The sequence below is a fragment of the Rosa rugosa genome, chromosome 5, assembly GCF_958449725.1.
Source record: "Rosa rugosa chromosome 5, drRosRugo1.1, whole genome shotgun sequence".
Classification (NCBI taxonomy): domain Eukaryota; kingdom Viridiplantae; phylum Streptophyta; class Magnoliopsida; order Rosales; family Rosaceae; genus Rosa; species Rosa rugosa.
The window spans coordinates 11,054,598-11,076,172 of record NC_084824.1 but is presented as its reverse complement, the minus strand read 5'-3'; the positions used below and the strand labels follow the sequence as shown (position 1 = coordinate 11,076,172).

Here is a 21,575-nt window from a genome sequence, read left to right as displayed (position 1 = left end):
TCTCAAGTCTCAATCACATTACTACTCTATGCGGGATATTTTACACCCTCACAAATCACAATTGAGTGGATCTTCGGTTAGATCGTCTGACTCAACAGATGGTCTAACCGATCCACGAAAAATTATCACTTCTACTGTTCTACAAGTTGAATATTAGTATATTTTAATATTTCGTGAAACGTGTTATCAAAAAAGAACAATAATTTCAATTTTAAGATGTTAAACCTGTAATTAGTTGTACGCATTTCACGTGACACGGCCCACCTCAGAATTACCTACAGGAATATTCCATTAACGCCACCTTTTGCACGTTTACTATTTTATTTGCGAATCTAAGAAAAATGGGTGATCAGCAGTCTCGCTGTTTCCACTAAAATGTCAAAAATACCCTTTTGGATATTTTACCGACGTTTTCGCCGTATTGATTACTTAACTGGTGGTGACTTTCCTCCGGCCAATTGTGTTGTGCCACGTCAGATGACACGAAAGTACCTGGTACCAGGAGATAGTTGTCTAAGTAGGGAGTAATAATATTGCAACCCAACCTCCTTCTTAGTCCCTCTGGTCGTGTTTAGAAGAACACTGCTTTGTCTTGGTCGCGCTGTCTCTGTCGGTTTTGTGAAAGCCCAAATTCAAACCCGGCACCGTTCACTATAACGAGGTTTCGTTTCCGGCGTGATCCCGGTTCGTCGAGGTTGTCTGGGGCTTGGCTCGACCGGGTTCAGTCCAGCTCTCAAGGTCAACTCCTTTTTCTTTTTGTTTCAGGGGATTTGTCTCCGGTTCAAATGAGCACAAGTCAAACGCTTTCTCCTCCTCCTCCTCGGTTCGTGCAGTTGTGAATTTACCGAATTGGACACGATGCAATCAGGTAACGCACTCACCTTGTTTCGCTTATAGTTCATGAGAAAAGAATGATATAGTTACCCTTGATCAGTCAATGTTGAGCTTGAAAAATGCAGTCTTTTTAATTTTTTTACCATTAGATTTGAACGTTATGTTTTTAGGGCATGTTAATTAGAGAGCTTAATTACTCATAATATTTAGTACGTACAGAACCACCCATTTCAACATTCTGTTGTATGATATCTGGTTGTTAATGTAATTAAGGGAGAAAAGCTGCGTTATAATCTTGAATTGGGTTTTCAAAGTCTAATTAGATGTGTTTTTCGTCGCATTGTGTGATCAAGTGAAAGGCCTGTGCTGATCACAGTGAGAAACTGTCTGACATGTATATTATGTTGTGTGTATGAAGGCTCAGGATATAATATTAATGACCTCTTTCAAGAGGCTCAAAGCCGGTGGCTGAAGCCGGCCGAAGTGCTATTCATATTGCAGAATCATGAGAAGTATAAGGTCACCCCAGAGCCTCCTCAACAACCTGTTAGTAAGTGTCCATTCTGTTCTTCTCCACTGTTTATCCATTGAAGTTGTCCTCACTGTTCCCTGGCTTTGCAACAGGTGGGTCTTTGTTTCTTTTTAACAAAAGGATCCTTCGGTTTTTCCGTAGAGACGGGCACCGTTGGCGTAAGAAGAAGGATGGGAGAACTGTTGGTGAAGCACATGAACGGCTTAAGGTTTGTGACAGCAGCCGAGTAGTTGTACTTACTGTTTTCTTTGTGAAATGGTCTGCCTTTCATCACATATTCTCGGCTATTTATGAAATTAGGGATACTCTCGACTGACTAGTATAATAGCAGGACTCTTTCTTTTGCTGTGCTTCGTACTGAGGTCAGTGTAGTCCTATGTTTCAGTTTGAGTAATGATGTTTCATATGCATGATTAGGTTGGAAACGTTGAGACATTGAATTGTTATTATGCGCATGGGGAGGACAATCCGAATTTTCAGAGGCGCAGCTATTGGATGTTGGATCCGTGAGTATGCTTGTTTTTGATGTACATTGCATTTCCTTAATGTGGTATTCTGCTAAAAGGTCTGCTTTTAACATAATTGTTCAAAATTTCATACAAGTGTATGCAATGTATATCTAACCTTCATGGTAACAAACTGAGAAATATATTTTACAATAAGAGTGCAAAGATTCTTAATTTTCATCTTCATTTATGTTATCATGGACGACATATTTTGAATAGATTCCTTTTATACATTTATGTTGCAGGGCATATGAGCACATTGTTCTTGTTCATTATAGGGAAATTAGTGAGGTGAGTCTTCAGAACGTCCCTATAAATAAGGCATATCTCACTCCCACTTTGTATGTAAATGTTTTAGACCAAAGCTGTGCACCTCTTTAATGCGGTGTCCACTGATCCCTTCCATGTTCATGTTAAAGAAACATATTTTAAGCCCTTCCTGCTTCAAGATTTTTATTCCTGAACTTTCCACCAGCATGTGATCATTTTTCAGGACTACAAGTTGCTCCATCAGTGATAACTTATCAGCTTATGTAATGAACAATGAGCAATTTTAGATGAAATTTTACACTGTACAATATGTTTGCCGCTTCTTTTTTCTATTGCATATATTCCAGCAATTGCAATAGCACCTAGTGGTCTGTGGCCTGAGCTTTGTATTGACATTATTGCTTGCAATAATGTATTTCAGGTGAAGCCTGGTACAGGATCGTTTATACAATCACCAGTTTCCTCTTCTTCCCTCAGCCAGAGTCCAATCTCGAATACTACACAACATCCAGGATCTGTCTCCATGATTAGTGAGTTGTATGAACCTTATACGAGTCCAGGTTCTGTAGAAGTTAGTTCAGATCTAGTCATCAAGAAAAATGGAAGAGAGAGCGTAGAGAACTTATATAGAACAGGGGAGTCAGATAGTTCATCTAAGGCTGATGTTAGTCAAGCTTTGCGGCGACTAGAGGAGCAGTTAAGTTTAAATGATGATAGCTTCAACGAATTTGTGGATGATAATCCAGATGGTTCAGATATCCCGGAATACCCTAGTGATCAGTTTACTGCCTTCCATGGACAAGACCATATTGTTCACGATCAGTTCTATAGTGGGCATTCTCTGATGCAAGGGAATGCAGACAATAGTTCAGATATCTTGGATTACCATAATGATATCGTCAATCAGGATCAGTTTACTCCCTTCCATGGACCAGAACACATTGTAAATGATCAGTTTTACAGTGGACGTGCTCAGATGCAAAGTAATGTAGACCTTAGTGGTAAACATCATCAATTAATTGGTCATGAATTTGCAGATGGAAACAAAGAATCAGCATCTTGGAAGGAGGTTCTGAATTCATCTAAGACTTCATCAGTTGTGGAGCCCCAGGAGACAGGCTTGTATACATTGGACAGAAATGTGAGTTTTACTAAAATTTCATAGTGTTCTGTGTTCACATTGTTGTCCTTATTCAGTCTTTTAGTACTCAGATATGTGTGGGAAGGTCAATGAGTTTTAGCCTCTTAAGTTTTGTACATGTTTCACTTATGCCTTGGTTCCATGTGTTCCTTTTAAATGAATGTGGCCATTGATGCATTGTTATTACCAACTGCAACAGGAAAAACTATCTTCATCATTGACTGGTCCAAATGGGGCGTTTGAATATCGTGAGTGCCTAAACTCTGTTAGGAATAATGTGAAACGCTGTATGATTTGCTTTTCTCAGTTATAGGAAAAAAAAAAAAAAAAAGTGGCTTAGCACTGCACCTAATACATACTTTTCAGCCTCTGACAATCTTTGCATGTTACCAGCTTCTTTGTCGCGTCCTCAAGAAGTTGACATTTTCAAGTCTCCATTTTCGTCTGCAATAGAAACACATTCAGACTACTTTACATCATTTTTTGAGCAAGGACAAATGGGAAATCTTGAATCAGATATCAGTTTGACTGTTGCACAGACGCAAAAGTTTACAATCCGGGAAATTTCCCCAGAATGGGGTGATGCCAACGAACCCACAAAGGTATGCTTCTTACTGAGGAATGCTCTCCTTGCTTGTTTAATAAGTGTGCTAGTTTTCGAACATCCTAAAAAACTGCTGCTTAGTGGAGTTCTTATCTAATGGGTCTTTATTTCTGTGCATCACCTTTGATGATATGAATGATAATACAGATTGTTGAGGGGAAATTAGAAATGTTTAGCAGTCCTAATGGCTAAATAAACCCCTGTCAAGTTCAGATTATTCTCACTTGTGTTACTACCAAGTATCTTATCATAGGTGCCTTTAATGCTGCCAACTAGCATTTGGTCTAGTGGTAAGGCATTTCTCTTCAACAATGTGTAAAACAAGTGTTGGAGTTTAGAGCCCAGGTCTTGATAACCAGATATCCAAATATGTTCTCACTTTCAACAAAAGCTAAAATATATACATGTATGTTCCTGTGATGGAGGTTTTGTTTGTGGTAGTCTTTAGACACAACTCAAAGCCCATGTTCAATGCAGGTCATTGTTATTGGATCTTTTCTGTGCGATCCATCAGAATCTGCATGGACTTGTATGTTTGGCAACGTTGAAGTTCCTGCTCAGATCATTCAAGAAGGTGTAATCCGTTGTGAAGCTCCCCCTCACCTTCCTGGGAAGGTGACACTCTGCATTACTTTAGGCAATCGGGAGTCCTGCAGTGAAGTTAGGGAATTTGAGTATCGCGATAAGAGCAGTAGATCTACTCCAAATAATTCACCTCCAAAAGAATCTAGTAGGAGTGCAGAAGAACTTTTATTACTCGTCAGATTTGCTCAAATTCTCTTGTCTGATTCATCAGTGCAGAAAAGAGACACTGTTGAGTCTGAGTTTGTGAGAAAATCGAAAGCTGACGATGATACTTGGGGTAGTATTATTGAGGCTCTCTTAGTAGGCAGTGGAAGTTCATCTAGTACCATATATTGGCTTCTGGAAGAGTTTCTAAAAGACAAGTTGGAGCAATGGCTTTCCTCCAGATCCCAGGGACTTGACCAGACAGATTGTTCCTTATCCAGGAAAGAGCAAGGCATGATACACATGGTTGCTGGGTTGGGCTTTGAGTGGGCATTAAACCCAATACTCGATCTTGGAGTCAATATAAATTTCCGGGATATAAACGGGTGGACTGCACTACATTGGGCTGCGCGTTTTGGAAGGTAAGAGTTATTCTTTTCTCTTTTGATTGTTTCTTGTTCAAGAATGAGCAAAGGAGTAATACACATGGATTGTTGCTTTTTATTTGACTGTCATAACATGATGATATCACAACACAAGGATAAGGAATTAAGGATCACAGAAAATAGTCGATCAAGGTTGTCATTCTTATTCTGAGATCAGATTTACTTTTACCTTTATGACTAAGATTGATTTACTAGGAAAACATATATAATTGTTTGATCTCATATATAGGATAGTTCTTGTTGTGCACCATTGATATGTTGGTTCTTTTTTAATAGGGAAAAGATGGTTGCTGTACTGGTTGCTTCTGGTGCTTCAGCTGGAGCAGTGACTGACCCCAATTCCCAAGATCCCATAGGCAAAACTCCGGCATCTATTGCAGCTATCCATGGGCATAAGGGACTTGCAGGTTATCTTTCAGAGGTGGCACTCACTAGCCATCTGTCATCCCTTACACTGGAGGAAAGTGAGATTTCCAGAGGCTGCGCTGAGATCGAAGCAGAAAAAACAGTAAATAGCATCTCGAAGAGTAGCCTGGAGACTAATGAAGATCAGGCCCCCCTTAAGAACACCTTAGCTGCAGTCCGAAATGCAGCACAGGCTGCTGCACGCATACAATCTGCTTTTCGGGCACATTCTTTCAGAAGACGACAGCAGAAAGACGCTGGTGTTACTATAGACGATTATGGTATCAGTTCAGATGACATACTAGGCCTTTCAGCTATGTCAAAGCTAAACTTTCGTAATCCACGTGATTACAATTCAGCTGCATTATCTATCCAGAAGAAATACCGAGGCTGGAAAGGCCGCAAGGATTTCCTGGCGCTCCGCAAGAAAGTTGTCAAGATACAGGTACCTGATTTCTAACTTGAAGTCGAGATTTACTTGGTTCATCAGCATTATCATATGCAAAACTCACTCAATTCTTGAACTGCAAGACGTGCATATAAATAAAAAATAGTGGAATGATTCATTAAAAATTGGTTTATCAATATCTATTTTGGCAGGCACATGTGAGAGGTTATCAAGTTAGGAAGCACTACAAGGTAATCTGTTGGGCCGTTGGGATTCTGGACAAAGTTGTACTAAGGTGGCGGAGAAAAGGAGTTGGTCTGCGTGGTTTTCGGCATGAGGCAGAATCCACAGAATCAAGTGAAGATGAAGATATCCTCAAGGTTTTCCGCAAACAGAAAGTCGATGGAGCCATTGACGAGGCTGTCTCGCGGGTGTTGTCCATGGTCGAGTCCCCAGAGGCCCGTGAGCAATATCAGCGCATGCTGGAGGGGTACCATCAAGCTAAGGTAAGCAAAATGAAGACAAATGCTTGATGAAAGTAGTGAGTTATCGATCTCCATTTAACTAATGGGAAGTACTTATTTCAACTCTTGCAGGCTGAATTGGGTGGCACTAGTGGTGAAGCAGGAGCACCAATTTCCCTCGAGGATTTCGTTAATATGGAAGACATTGATATGTATCAGTTTCAATGAAGCAAAACTCCAAGTTTCTAACTCATGTTTTCTTCGGTTGACCAAAATTTCTAATCACTTGGTAGATGATGGTTTCTGGATTTGTACATATAAGACCAGTTTATGTAAATGAATGATGATTGATGTGTAAAGGCTTTCCTATTACTCTGTGAATCAACTTCGGCTTTTGTGTAAATTTTTAGACCCAACTTTCTAGTCCAATTATTTGCCTCGTTTCGGCGCCGACCATTATTAATAAAAAGGAATAAAAAGGAGTGCTGTCATGTCGTAGAAGGGAAGGGAAGGGACAACCTCTCATCACGCCACGACCGGCGCAATTGCCACGTGTCTAGCCCAATATGACTTGAAAAACTTGGTTTGTAGAATCTGGAATTGCAGGTTGCAAAAGGCTCTGAATTTGACTTTTCTCTCTCATTTTCTCTGAGATATCCATGGAATCCAAACATCAGAAGAATGTGGAGCTGATTGACGAGGCGATCAAGAGGCTGTTGGAGGAGAGGAGAAACAACAGAGGAGCCTCCGGAGAAGGCGACGACGACCAGCTCCTCCTCTCCCAATTGCTCTCTCAGGTAACCAACCGCCTTGGTTTTTTCATTGCTGTGTTTCCTTACCTGGGGAATATCTCTCTCTTTAGTCTTTACCTCTGCTCTGCAATAGAAATGGCAACATTAATTAGATAGGGTAGCATCCCATTGACAGTTGGAATCAGTGAAAGGCAATTCCGAGGAGATTCAGAAAGCCGAAGCTTCAAACGAACCGGGAGAGGTAACAGCAACCTCTGAAGGTGGTGAATTGGATGCGAAAGATAACAAGGGTGGCGGTGGAGAATTTGACAAACAAGAGATAGTGAGAGAATTGAAAAATTTGAAGAGACAGAACACCATCACTCACTGGCTTCTTTCTGTGTTGGTAGTGCTGACTATAGCTTGGCAAGCCTCAGAGATGACCCTGCTCTTGAAAATGAAACATGGATTGAGCCACCCATTTAGCTGCATTAGGACATTGTTTTCAGGGGGTTCGGATCAAACTGGACAGGATCAGAAGCGAAAAAGCGATGCACTACCTTCTCTCAAAATGCTTGATCTTCCCTCTGTGGAATTACCAGATATTGGCAAAAAACATTGAGCAACATTTTAAACTGGAGTTAATGAAGACTCGAAGAGAGTTGATTGATCTGCTTTGATCATATAGCAGAGTGGAGCCTAGCTAGCTAGCATCTCATTTATGTTTTTCAGTTGATGTTTGTGAAAAGTTGTTGCCTACTTTTGTGTACAGAGGAAGCTCAAGGAGCACTCGTTTGTTAATTAGTTTTTCACCCACTCATCCGGATTAGCAAAACACAAAACCTCGACATTTCAGATAAAATTGAAAATGCAAATAGATAAACATCTTTGAATCCAAGAGACAGAAAAGCACCGAAAATAAACAAAACAGAACAACTATAACGATCAATGTGTGAGTAACCAGAAAGAAAACAAAGAGTACGAACCTGGCAGACACCCTAAAGCTCCACGGTTCATGTCGAAAACTGAGTAGTAATGATCCACGAATGCTTTCGCCACTGTCCATACCAGCCGCAGCTCCTGATCCCCGCCTTAAGGCTCTCTAAACTCAGAACTGCCGAGTCCTCTACCAGCTGATCAATGATCGATCGTCCAGCATGTTTATATCCTACTATATTGTGTACATTGTCTCCTCAAGTTTGCTCCAATAATACTCTTACTGTATCAATTTAAAACACGGTAGCCCTAGTCAGCGTTTTATTGGATCAGCATATTTAGCTGCAACTATATATTGCATTATTGCTGCCACTTATTCGCAATAATCTTATAATCTCCGGCAACTGCTGTCATATATGTATAGCGGCACTGGCTTGTGGCTTTCGATTGTGAACCTTGTGATCAGATCCGTAATAGAAGTCAAGTTGCATCTTTGCTTTGACAAAAACATATATATAAAAAGATTAACTTCAAGGCTATGCCCAAGCTCCAAGGCCCCCAACAGGATATCCATGCTTGGGCATGTCACACGTGTCTAGAAATTGAGTTAGAATAGAAGGAATGGGATGAAAGAACTGAACTCAGAAAGATGACAATTTAGCAAAATGCAAGTCATACCAACATGTAAGGACCAAGGAAACTTTCTTAGTCTCAAACCCCCAATACTGTGTTCATTTAGATAATTGCCCAGTACAGGTAAAATGTCATCAAATCAACCAATAACAACCATAGTACCATACCATACCATCAAATCTTTAAATCTCAGAAACAAAACACTAAACTTGACAAGAAAGTTCAGACTCTCCATCTGATTCGAAATGTCTAGAACTAAACATAAGCAGAGAGGGCACACATAATCCCACCAGTTGTTGAACGTGGGTGATCAACCTTTGTCTTCATGCGTAGTTCAATCGGAAAATGTCATTGAAAACGTAAAAGCTTCCTTGTGGAGTAGGCATCAGATGGAACATCTGCCAAAAGAAAAAAACAAATTAGGAAACATATGATTTGTAATGGACCACAGAATGAAAAAAATAGGTAGAGAAGATAAATGTAATCCTATAGAAAAGGTTATCACAAAGGAACTTATTTCAACCAAAACAAGAGTGGTCAACATCAACGAGTAGGATATTACACAGAATTGTTAAAAAATAATTCTGACAAACTGGCAAACTTGCATCATTTAGTAGTTATTCTAAATGTATGCCCTAACAAAGTTTATACCCATGTAAGGTCTTTTAGAAGTGACAAAAATAACACAAATACAAAACCAACTATAAGACAAAAGCAACTAATACTAATACAACAAAATGTATGAAGTGATGGCTCTAATTTGCATTCTAGAGGTTAAAGCGAACAAGCAGCAGAATGGAGATCTTAGTCTTTTGTGTGGACTCCACCATAAGACCAAAGCAAGGGGGACAGAGGTGAAAAATAAATAACTCAGTGATCAGGGCTGAATGCAAAGTAAAAGTAGCTGTTACTGTAGCTGAATTATGTCAAAGCACGTTCAATCAATGATATATACCAACACCACCACAATCTGCTACTCAATCACACACATAGCGACACCATGATTGAAGCAGGAAGACAAAGGAACCCAACTCAGTTAAAATAAGCTTTAACCAATGTCATTGAAGGGAAGTGTTTCAACCATTTTAATTCCACTGTTATTTTTATGCCCTAACCGTTGTCTAAGACCAGTGTAGAGAAAGTGGTGATGTAAAGCAAAAGGCAATACAAGATCCTTATACCTACAAAGCAATTAAACCAAAACCAAAAAGAGAGAGAAGATGAATAGAATCCTAAATTCGAACAATTATTAACAGTCATATTATTGATAAAAATAAAACTGTTACAAATGCGTAAAACAAAACGATTGGGCTTTCTGACTTAGTTTTCAACTTATACAATTCAGACCCCAAAAAACAGGGCTACTGTTCAATCAAAACTATATTCAATAGCAAGCGTCTTCGCAAGGATAGAGAGAACAAAGAATTTTTATCAAGCCAATTTGTGTATCTTCCACAAAACCTCAATTTGTTCTTCCCCTTTGAAGCAGAAGTCAAGAAGATCATATGAAATATTAAATAATAATAATAATCAGAATATATAATTAATGTGTTTTGATCTCTTGGTCACCATTCACCATGAAATTCCATGATCCCACCAACCTCTGGACCACAATGGAGCACTCAAATTTCTTTCAAATCTCATTAAAGTATGTTAAGTTTCAGAACTATTGCCACCTATTCAATTTTGATCCACCGGTAGGTGGGTAAATGGTGACCCAAAAGATCATAACTGCAAATTATTAGATATGCACAGTTATTAATTCAAAAGCAATTCAATCTTATCTTGATGCACACATAACCAGAAAGAAGAACCAAACAAACACCAAACTGGGCATAGAAAACCCTACATTGACATATATGGGCACATATCACACCTCAAAAGCAAAATACACATAAACCAATGAAAAACTACACAATCCATCAACCGAATAACTAACTACACACTCATCCCTCTTTGCTAGTTACTGGCACGATAGGCTGTACATGATCTTCGAAATCTACACAGTCAAATCATAGCATAACACTATAAGCGCGCACAGCGAATCCGACTGATAATATACACAAGCCACAAACAGCACACCATCTCATAAATCAAACAATGAAACGATGCATCAAATTCACTAATGGTTTGCATCCTCACGCTTCAAGGCTAAACCTAGAGCACAGAAGTCAAAATCCTCCCAATCTCAACCTACAACCTAAAAATCACGATTCTACTACTAGCAATCAAATCGTCACAAGATCAACAGTCGCAGACATCAATCAGCAACAGATCAAAACCCTAAGAGAAACGAAATCTCAAAACCGTAATGAAATCGAAAAGATTAGGAGTGAAGAGGAGGACCTGGCTGAACTTGAGGGCGTGCTGTTCACCGGCGAGTTGGAGATTGCCGCTGACGAAGACGAGCATGCCGCCGGCGGGGCCAGAGGGCTGGCAATCGACGGTGGTGATGCTGTGCTGGCACTGCTGGAAAGGGAGGCTGGTGAGCTTGGCAACGATGTTCTGTGAGCCTTGGATCTTCTGGCCCTCGAAGGTCAACATGGAGCCCTCCTGGTAGAGATTGGCTAAGGCAGCGCGGTTGGAATCGAAGAGCGAGTAGTAGTGCTCCACGAATGCCTTGGCCACCGCGTCTGGATCCATCTCCGCCGCACCTGATCGCCGCCGCCGCCGCCGAAAGAAGGGTTGGGGAGAGAGAAGAGAAGAGAAGACGAAGCCGCAGAAGCGAGTTGGGGACCGACTCAAGTGAAGGGTTTTTTTTTTTTGAAAGAAAGTGAAGGGATTTTATTCCTTATAGTTTTTTTTTTTTTTTTTATTTAACCTACTGGATCGGTCACACACCACGGTCCTTTACTCCTTTATAATATTTATTTTTCACTCTTGCGTGGGTACAACGCTGTTTTTCTTTTTATTTTATTTTTTATATTAAAGACATTAAAAAAAGAATACAATAAAAAATAAAAATAAACCAAGCGAATACACTATATAACATATTTTCAAGAAATGAGTCTTGGTTCAAATATTATAATATCATGTGACAAACTAACCAAATCAGAGATATTATAATAATAGTTTAACACAAATTATGATATCTATACACAGAGTGAACACATTGCGTTAATCTATTTGTTTGATCTTAACGCATCATGTTAATCTCGTGAAATCTCTCAAAGAATCCCTTAGTACAAAGCTTTTAACACATTTTGTTGGACATTCCCAAGGTTTGTCCCCGGAGCTACACAAATATTTGCGAGTTTGAAAAAAAAAAAAAAAACTATTTCAATGCACTTGGTAGTAAAAAATTTTGGATATAACAAGAAATACTCTCTCTTTTTCTTTTTCTTAGAGCAGTACAAAGTGTGTGAGAATGATGAGAGCCTTCACAAATTATCAACATTGCATAGCTACATCAATTCTACAATGAATCAAACTTTACATCAAGTCTAAGACAGAATCAAACTTTTGTAACTGATAGGGAGGAAACCCCGAAAGCAAAAGAATCTGATTACACATCTTTATTAACTTTGTAATATACATTGTGCATTCTCCATCTGCTTCCCAATAAAGCTACAATTACTCCTCTCTGCCAAATCAATCTATACAATACACTGATACTCAGAAAAGGGTGATATATCTTCAATCACTGCAACTTCTATTATTACATTTGCGATGGGAATATGCAAACCCAGTGCTTCCTATTCACTACACAAGGCTTGTACTTCTCTCACTTTAAAGTAGTTGGATTCAGGATCTCTGGAACTTAGAAGTTCCATGTTAATGACCAACTTCAGTGAAAGGCATGGAGATCGATCGACTTTACAAGGAAAAATGAACCAGCTTTGAATCTGGTAAGGGATATGTGAACAGAAAAACCTCAAATCCCAACTAATCGAGCAGGGCTCCTATATACACTCTCTGCTACTAAGGAAATGCTATCCTGCAAAAAGTAAACAATGTTGTCAGTTCCTGACACCACTTGAAATGATTTTATACAACTTCCCACTTTTATCTTCTATTTGTTACTCAGATTAAACTAAATCTTTGAAGATAAGGAACTCACTACTGGGAAAACTCTGAATCCATTTACAGTGTCCTGGGGAAGAGATGCTTGTGCCAATGCCATCAGCAAGTCCTCATCGATTGAAGTCCTCTCTACAAAGTACCTTTTGCAGGAGAATGGAGAAAACGTGAAACTTCTCGATAAAGCTGTTCAGCTTCAAATGGTTTAGAAACATATCCATCCATTCCACACCTTGTGCATTCCTCATGGGTGGCCTGAATAACATCTGCAGTCATGGCCAGAATGGGTACATGCCATGATAAAATATTGTCATAGTCCTCCGCAGAAACCTTGCCATGTTGAATATTATTGCTGACATTGCGTTCTATGTCGCGTATTCTCCTCGTAGCTTCAAAACTGTAGGGGAAAAGAAATATAAGTTATAGATTTAGTGCCTAAATAAACCCATGATAGCTAAACTGTCATAACTAAACACAAAGTTAGCAAAGCATTAATAGTGTTTCTATCTGAATGAATTTTGAAATGTTGGCATGGTTTTCAAAAGTTATCTCCAAGCCATGACTCATAAAATTAAAAGCTTCAGAGCCAGAAGTATCACATACCCATCCATTTCCGGCATCTGGATATCCATGAAGCAGGCATCAAAACTATGGGGTGGTGTAAGCAGTGAGATTGCCTCTTTACCGCTGTCTGCACTCTGCACTGTAGCCCCATACTTTTTCAAAGCACCAGCAGCTACTATGAGGTTCACTTTATTATCATCCACAATAAGAATTTTTCTTCCAAGTAGAAGATTGCGGAGAGACAAACTTGGGAGCTCACCATTCCGTGTATTACCCTTGTTACCAATTCCCATGGCTCTTTGTAGTGAGGCAGCAAGCATACTTGCCCTGAGAGGCTTCATGATAATACTTGGCGTACAGACACCTGAATTCACAAAGCTTGTTCTGCAACTGCTTATAGAATTGGCAAGAAGGAACAGCTTAGGAGGAACCGGACATTTAAGTTTCTTTAAGTTATCAATAAAGAGAGCTGAACTGCGTGAATCATTATCCCAAACCTCCTGTTCAACAAGGACCATATTTATAGTTGTATTCCCAGAGCTTATGCAAGACAAAGCCTGCTGCAACTCAGAAGCGACTTCAACTCGAATTCCAAGCCTTTGGATATGATATCTTGACATCTTGGCCCTCACAGGTCTGTGATCCACAACCAATGCTGTCATGCCATGAAAGTCTGAGGATGCAGCATTTGCTTGGCTGTTGATTTGCTGGATCTTAAATTCATTTGAATCACAGCGGGCTTTGGCGAAAACAGCGGTAAATGTAAATGTGGAACCAACCTTGGGAATGCTCACAAAACCAATCTCCCCTCTCATGAGGCCAACTAAACACTTGCTTATGCTCAGTCCAATTCCTGTGCCACCATGTGTCCGTGAGATAGATGGTCCCACCTGCATAAAAGGAGTGAAAACACGAGATTGGGCTTCTAGAGGGATTCCAACCCCTGTGTCCTCAACAGACACAATAAGATTGATGACATCAGACGACGATGAGAACGAGCTTGCAGATCCCTCTTCACTGAAACCCCTAAATCCTTCCCAGCTGCGGCGTTTATCCGCAACAGGGAACCCACTCAAAGTGTTTTTCGATGATGATTCAGTCTCAACGTCTATCGAGTCAATCAGCTCCTCAAACAAATGGACAGTGACAAAGATGTGTCCTTTCTCTGTGAACTGCAAATTAAATGATCAATCAATACACTATTTACTTAATTTCAGTTAAAAATAACCCATTTCCAGTTACTAATCAAGTCTAAAATATAGCATGCCTAGAGCACAAATCACAAGAAGATATCCAAAGAAGGTCAAACAAATGATGCATTCAATTTATGGTTTTTGATCAATAAAGATGGAGTGAATTTCAGCCAAAAGGGATATTATATTTTGGCCTGACCAGTCAAATTATTTAAGTGTAATTTGGTGTCAGAAGTAGATGATCTTTTGAGAACCAGCACTTACTTTGATCGAATTCCCCATGAGATTGGTAATAATTTGCCGAAACCTTCCAGGATCACCAATAAGCATTTCAGGAACCTGATCTGAGATGTATACTCCCAGCTGCTCTTCCCCAAATTTGATCATGCAAATCAAAGAATTCAGTTATTAGGCAGTGAACAAAAAATTGAATATAAAAAAGTGGAGGATTTTTTTTTTTTTTCTTGCAGGAAGGGAAATGGTGATGGAACTATCATTTACCTCCACTCCTTTTTCTTGAGACTTCCCAGAAAACAGTGACAAAACATCATCCAAAATTGCTCGCAGATCAAAACGCACTGCCTCGAGCTCCAGCTTACCAGATTCAATTTTTGCCTGGTCCAAGACCTCATTTATAAGTGAGACTAGGGCTTTTCCACTACCCTGGGCAGTTCTGACATAATCTTGTTGAGTTACATCTAGATCTGTATCCATAAGCATGTGCAACATACCTGTAAAATCAACACATTTTTTAGGGTCATCAAACTTGCTCATGGCCTATAGTTTTGTTCTAAATAATTGAGCAATGCATGGACATCAGAAAACAGATAACAGGGGCAGTCTCACAAACTCACCTAGGACACCGTTCATTGGGGTTCTAATCTCATGGGATACAGTTGCAAGGAACTACAGAGGAGTGAAATTTGATTAGGCATAGTAGAAGTCTGGAAAAGATCTCAGCTGGATTAACTAAAATCATTTAGTACCTGAGATTTGGCAACATCAGCTGCTTCGGCCTGTTTCTTGAGATCGCTCATTTTATGGAAATCATCTTCCACTTTGGCAATCCTATTTACAGTTGCATGAAAAATATGCCCAACAAGCAACGCAATCACAAGGATCCCAATTGAAGTTGTGATGGCTAACCACGGCCACGGTGGCTTATGTTTGAATCTGCACAAAGAAGAAACTTGGCTTCTGAATACAATTGACTTTCTGAAAGTTGAGGTGCCTTGGAAATTGTGCAACTGTTATAAGTGACAAGGAGGCGTAATTTTCTTACAAAACAAACCAAACCAAATTCACTTATTCTCACCCTCATGAACTTAGGGACATCATCACCTTTATGGGTTTACATTTCTTGGCATCACACTTTTACCAGAGACAGAGAGGTCTATTGACATGGTAAGTTCAACCCTAAAATTACTAAGCAGAAGGATTAATAATTACCTGCAGTGCATCTCATGCCTCCTTAAGGGATCTCCAAAATTTAAGGTACTAATATGCCGCAATCCATCATCTGAAACATTTGAACCATACATGCTGATTGGCTCCGAATGATTGGTAGTATCATACACATTGACAAGGATAGTTTGCTTGCTTGCAAGTTGTTGAAGTAACTTCTCCACAAGTGACTCAATATGAAAGATTCCGCCTAGATACCTGGTCAGCAGAAGCAACAGAATTACTGAAGCTTATCTTGGATTATAACAAAATGAATATTCTAAGTTGTCTGAACATTTAATGGCAAAGACTCTTTTTGCAGACATCATTCACCTATTGAACTCTGGAAACTTGCAATACAAATTTTTATTTATAATATGTTCTCTATTAAAGAAAGCATACCCATCGGTTGCTTGAATTCTTTCATTTGGAGTTGCATTTGAAGGTAGATCTCTCTTGTAGACAGCAAAGGTCAGTATTACTCCAAGCCTATTAGTTTTAAGCAGCCGAAATGGAGCAGTCAAGACCCCCTTTCCTGATTCTCTTGCGCGCAACACATTATCTCGATCTTCCTGTTGGAAAGTAATTGAACAGAACCATATGATTAAAGATCACTAATAAAACCACAACTTTTTCCTATGTAGTTGTGAGACGACATTGATAATGTTAGAGAGCTAATCTATAAACTATGAGTTGAACATTCAGATCAATTTTTTCAGGCTGTTCAGAAGTACAATGGCACTGTGGTCCAAGTTTTGAGACATAATCACCTACACAACAATAAAGCTAAAAATCCGTTGATATGTTTGAGATTGCATATTGTTGAGAAATGAATTATGACAAGTGGAAAATGAAGAAATATCTAGAAAGAGAATTACCTTCCCAGACAGCATATCGAAAGAAATGACATGTGCAACAGTATCCTGAGCAAATATGACAGGAGCATATTCTTCCTGAATTGGGGGTGGCTCCAGCAATTCTGGGGTATAGTCATTCTTATGGACTTGGTCGTGTTCGAGGGTATCCATTCTCTTGATAGTCCAGCCTTGCTGCTTCTCAAATTGTTCTTTCTCCGAGTGGAGCACCCTTACAGCATATGCCACGCCACTTGTAAGAGGTCTCTCAAAAGCAGTTCTTTCAGTGTACCTCGCAAAAGTTCTCTACACGTTCACAAAGTTAGATGTTCTACTGACTAGATGATAGTTCTATTATCAAAGGTAAACAAACTCAGATCTGGTACTAAATACATTAAATTAACAATCTGTCAAGAAAGGCCTAATGAACTCTTCAAACTTAACATCTTCAATCAAATCCCCCACATGACATAAGTTCATCAACCAAGGCAATGAATGTAAACTAGTTAAATACCAGGAAAACACTTGATTAATTACTCCCATGAATCGAAATTTGAGTGAACATGAAGCTCAAGAACAATGTCTCAAAAAGCGACTGGTGAATTTAAAAGCAACTTCCTTCAGATTTGGTAGGAATGATTTTAGTTACCTGGTCAATTGCAGATGGATACTTGCCGTGGTGGAATGTGGAGATCAGAATCGACATGGCCTGAATATGGTTCATGCTCACATTAAACTGATCCTGCAACATCCTTGCTCTCTCATCACACATACTCGTAAGAGTCTCTTTCCTCTTCTCACTAGCCACTGAGCTCATGTAGCAGAAGCTCCAAAAGCAAGCAATAGTCCAACCAACCACCCAGGAAACCAAGACCCTCTTCCACCAAGTCTTGGACCCAATATACTGGTAGTAATGATGGCGGATCTTAGTAATGTTCAATGGGATCTTCTCCCACAATTTGAGGGCGCGGGCGCCATCACCAAGCAAACTACCACTCTTGGTGTCCATAATTGCACCATTAAGGTACCAATTCATGGAAATCACAGATACAATCCAGCAACATAGCATCCAAAGTAGATGCCCCACTTTTAAACCGAACCCGAAGACATGAAGCAAACTCATCCACAGGACCACCCAACCCAAGTTAGCTAGAAACAGTGCCAATATGATGATGAAGTGACTCTAATGGGGGAATTAAATGAAACAGAGAGTGAGAGTGAGAGGCCAGCTATCAAAAATCTACAGGAGCTGTCTAGCTAAACCCAACATTAAAAAATACAAAAACTCCCAAACATGGAAGAACAATACCTACTACCACTTGCAAATTCAGGCAGGTCTATAAAACAAACAACTTCAAACTCTGTCTTTCATTCACACACTACTAGCAACAAAGAATCCAAAAGATTCTGGCTGGCTTTTAATCCTAAAGCCCAAATCAAGCAATGGGCCAAACCCAGATTCCCAATTTTAGTAATCAAATCGCAAACCCCCAACACAGAATCTCAGTTAGTGAAGAGTAGGCCTTAAATTCATGAAATCCCACAAGCACAAGTTGAAGCATGTAGCTGAGGTTTGACTCTCAAGTAAACCAAGCTGTAGAGATCTAGCACTATAAGGGCACTATAAGTAATAAAGAGGGAGGTATAAGAAGAAGAAGAAGAACAAGAAGCTGAGAACTGAGGATTCATGGGCATTTAAGAATGAAGAAGAATCTGTGAGAGAAAAATGAGAAGAAGAAGAATATGATGGTAGAAATGTCTGCTAGCACAGGCCCTTCTCTATCTATCCAAAACATCCACCCAGGAGAAAGAAAGAAAGAAAGAATTAAAAATTCCCCAAAAAAAAAAATGTGACATAAATTATCACTACATTTGACAAAATTAAGGGGGGCAGTAAAGTTGTAGTTCCCACTCATCAAAAATCAGTGCTTTTTCCAACTTTTTTCATTGGGTTCACATCCCTATCAATCCAATGCCAGTAGACAAATTCTACACGCTAGGCCAAGTCGTTACCTCTGCGCGTTTGTATGGCTGTACTTCATTTGACAAAGGTGCCCTTGCATCGGAGTTAAATTTTCGGCGATGCCACTGGGTCCGTCCTTTTGGTACCAAATCGCATTAGATGCCCGGTACTTTTCCCAGAGCTACCATTAGATGACCATTAGTCAAAAGAGTTGGTAAAGAGAGAAAGGAACCTCTAGGAGTTGCTATTATGCTCTAAACCACTATTTGGGTGCAGGCTCTGCGTTTTTTATTCTCTTTTGTGCATATTAGATTGGGGTTGATAGATCAATCTTGTTTTATCCTAAGTTTATTATATTGTCATCAATTTACCATTGCGTAAGAGAATAATATATACATACACTCTACTACTATATAATATAATATGAGAATTATGCAACGCACAAAATAAGTGCAAATTAATATATATAATAATAATAATACATCGTTGTTACAAACATATTTTTTGTATAGTTATCGTTTGTTGATTCAGTGAATTGATCCGACTTGTGAATCTGAAAATGCAACATGAACTACTTTTAAAAGTAATCTGCCTAACTATAGTATCTATTTTGAACATAAATTGATGGATAAGAATGAGTTAATGGTCTGATTCACTCAAAACAAAAAAAATTGAATAGTCTGATCTCCCAACTCAAAATCTACTTCACTACTATTAGTATTGTTAGTATTAGAAAAAAGCAAAGCTAAGCTAACAAGTTAAATGGAAAAGTTAAAACCCCACCGAGACTAAAAGAGTTTTGTTAGTACTTGTGAAGTCGTAATCTCCCTAAAACCTTAGGTTAATAGAGTAGGTATCTTTCTTAGCTTTTGTTTTTTAATGAAATTTGTTTACCATGGAAGAAGCAACAAAAGCGTGGCGTGGCGAGGGAGGCAAATAAGACCGGTTAACAAGGGCAAAACCATCATCGAGGGCAAGGGAGGAGAAGTAGTTAGACGACAACAGTGGCATAAGGGGTAAATAAATGGAAAAGCAGGGGTGGGTGCGTAAGGGGCACTTTAATCAAGGCTTGTCACGAAGTGATTAGGCCATCACTACTACCCACTTCGGAGCTCTTAGTGACAGCGACGCCCCACGTCAGCGCACCGGTTCTCTCTGGCGACGCCCAATGGGATCATGCGACGTGTAGTTTTCATAATGGGGGTTGGGGTGCTACGTGTCACGTGTGGGGAAGAGGATGGAAAATGAGGTGCATCTCTGTACCACGTGGACGGAAAGCCTCTCTGGGTCGGGTTTGGACACCCTTGTCGGGTTCTGCAAACTCACCACCACCGTCTGTGTCCGGTACGGTTCTCAATCCTTTTGAGTTTTGATCAGCCGTGAACTGTGAGTTTGTCTTTTCAATGGTTTCAAAAAATTTCAATATTGGTGATTTTCTTGTAAATAAGGGGGAGTCAAGCTAGGGCCGACCATTGGTGCTCGAAACTTTGTTTTAGAACATAAAAGAAAAAGAAAAAGTATAATGTCGAGAGTTAAAAAGAATGGATAATCCTCGTATTTATGAGTCAATCAAAATTAGTAGTAATAATTTTGAATCATTTTTCATCACCCCGTGCCATGTATCATTTGTCGGTGATATTAATCACTGTGTTAGAATTTTGTCTTTTTTACAAGAGTTTGAAATTCTGCCCGCATTGAATTTACCAATTGAAAAAATTGAACGTAACATGTTATAGTCCACTAAGATTTCCATCTTCATATAGAGGAAAATGTGATGTCCTTGTACTAGTACACTGCATAGTTTTGATGCACGTAGCCGAAACTCACCAAAAAGTTCTCATGTCGGACAAGAAACTTTAAGAAAGAAAGAGTTTATAATGAATAGTAGCTATTATTGTAGATTTTTCTCTCTCTCTCTTTGAAACCCACTCCGTGCCCTTGAGAGTCAGTGGCACTGCTCACCCTTTATGGGTGCTTCCCTGAGCTATGTCTCAGATCTGGGGCTTCTGCCTCTTGTTTCTTCTCTTTTTTTCTCCTTCGGTCTCCCTCCCTTCTCTTCCCATCTTGCCCCAATTTTCTTTCTGAACTTTAGCCCCAAATTTGCTCTAACCCATTCCTCACCACCCATCACTTTATTTTACCCACCATCTCTCATCTCCAGATCTTGTTGCCTGGATTTCTTCTATTCCATTTCAAATCGGTACCATGGCTTGATTCTTGCAGTGGCTTCTCTCAAACGCGATTTCTCGCATCTCAATCGGAAGATAGGTAGAGCTTTGGCTCGGGTGCATGCACCACCTCCTTCTATGTTCTATTTTCGGGGTCTCTTGGCTCCTCCTGATCTGGGTTTCGTTTGCCTAGATTTGTTCTCTAAGTTGTGGCTGCAAATCTCATGTTATGGTGCAAATTTGTACTGTGGGGAAGAGGATATATCTGTGTTTAGATCCTCTTTTTTCTTCTGTTTTTCCATTTTCAGGGTTATTTTGTTCGGGCTTTGGTGTTGGGGTCTCCTTACAAGCTGCAATTTTGGAGTTCCATGTACGAATTCAGCTACGACGGCCATGGTGGACGTTGGTGGTGCTGGATTTGTGGCGGCTGAAGAAGATATGGGCTTTGTTTCTTTATTTCCTTCTTTTTTTCTTTTGCTTTAGGTTTTCAGCTGTTCTTTCTTTTCTTTTGATTTCTCTAGTCTTGCTTGTTCTGGCAGTTGACTATGTGAATCATGCTTTGCAGACTTCGTCTGTATTGGGCTGTGTCCCTTGTACTGTTGTTTGGCCTTGGGCCTTGTTAATTGATGCTACCTTCGACCAAAAAAAAAAATAGTAGCTATTTGAGTTAATAAGCAAGAAATAAATGTACTTAACACGTTAAATATCTTTTAAGTCTAAAAGTGTATTAGTAACCGTGCGAACTAGTAAT

At 39.6% G+C, this 21,575-nt stretch overlaps 4 protein-coding genes across 5 annotated transcripts; 2 read left to right on the top strand and 2 right to left on the bottom strand.

Annotated features, from left to right (window-relative positions):
* The first annotated feature begins 552 nt into the window (after positions 1-552).
* Positions 553-6,700, top strand: LOC133709699 (calmodulin-binding transcription activator 4). Of its 2 annotated transcripts, XM_062135527.1 has the most exons (13): positions 553-684; positions 766-868; positions 1,253-1,384; positions 1,459-1,574; positions 1,784-1,872; positions 2,118-2,163; positions 2,564-3,283; positions 3,483-3,531; positions 3,677-3,885; positions 4,365-5,038; positions 5,339-5,912; positions 6,068-6,361; positions 6,452-6,700. In XM_062135527.1, the coding sequence occupies exons 2-13, from the start codon at positions 859-861 to the stop codon at positions 6,545-6,547; spliced, it is 3,009 nt and encodes a 1,002-aa protein (XP_061991511.1). In that variant the 5' UTR covers positions 553-684; positions 766-858; the 3' UTR covers positions 6,548-6,700. The 2 variants fall into 2 exon arrangements, with proteins under 2 accessions (XP_061991511.1, XP_061991512.1); XM_062135528.1 differs by lacking the exons at positions 553-684; positions 766-868; positions 1,253-1,384; positions 1,459-1,574; positions 2,118-2,163.
* Positions 6,701-6,833: 133 nt separating this feature from the next.
* LOC133709700 (uncharacterized) lies at positions 6,834-7,870 on the top strand. Its single transcript, XM_062135529.1, has 2 exons — positions 6,834-7,116; positions 7,247-7,870. Exons 1-2 carry the CDS (start codon positions 6,979-6,981, stop codon positions 7,670-7,672), a joined length of 564 nt encoding a protein of 187 aa, XP_061991513.1. The 5' UTR covers positions 6,834-6,978; the 3' UTR covers positions 7,673-7,870.
* An 801-nt stretch (positions 7,871-8,671) lies between these two features.
* Positions 8,672-11,389, bottom strand: LOC133709701 (nuclear transport factor 2B). The gene is made up of 2 exons (XM_062135530.1): positions 10,966-11,389; positions 8,672-9,017 (listed from the first exon to the last, which is right to left on the bottom strand). Exons 1-2 carry the CDS (start codon positions 11,260-11,262, stop codon positions 8,943-8,945), a joined length of 372 nt encoding a protein of 123 aa, XP_061991514.1. The 5' UTR covers positions 11,263-11,389; the 3' UTR covers positions 8,672-8,942.
* A 722-nt stretch (positions 11,390-12,111) lies between these two features.
* On the bottom strand, positions 12,112-18,528 carry LOC133712291 (histidine kinase 3). Its single transcript, XM_062138404.1, has 11 exons — positions 17,343-18,528; positions 16,718-16,999; positions 16,242-16,411; positions 15,846-16,058; positions 15,383-15,569; positions 15,251-15,302; positions 14,898-15,127; positions 14,661-14,759; positions 13,243-14,375; positions 12,680-13,036; positions 12,112-12,556 (listed from the first exon to the last, which is right to left on the bottom strand). The coding sequence occupies exons 1-10, from the start codon at positions 17,814-17,816 to the stop codon at positions 12,772-12,774; spliced, it is 3,105 nt and encodes a 1,034-aa protein (XP_061994388.1). The 5' UTR covers positions 17,817-18,528; the 3' UTR covers positions 12,112-12,556; positions 12,680-12,771.
* Positions 18,529-21,575: the final 3,047 nt, after the last annotated feature.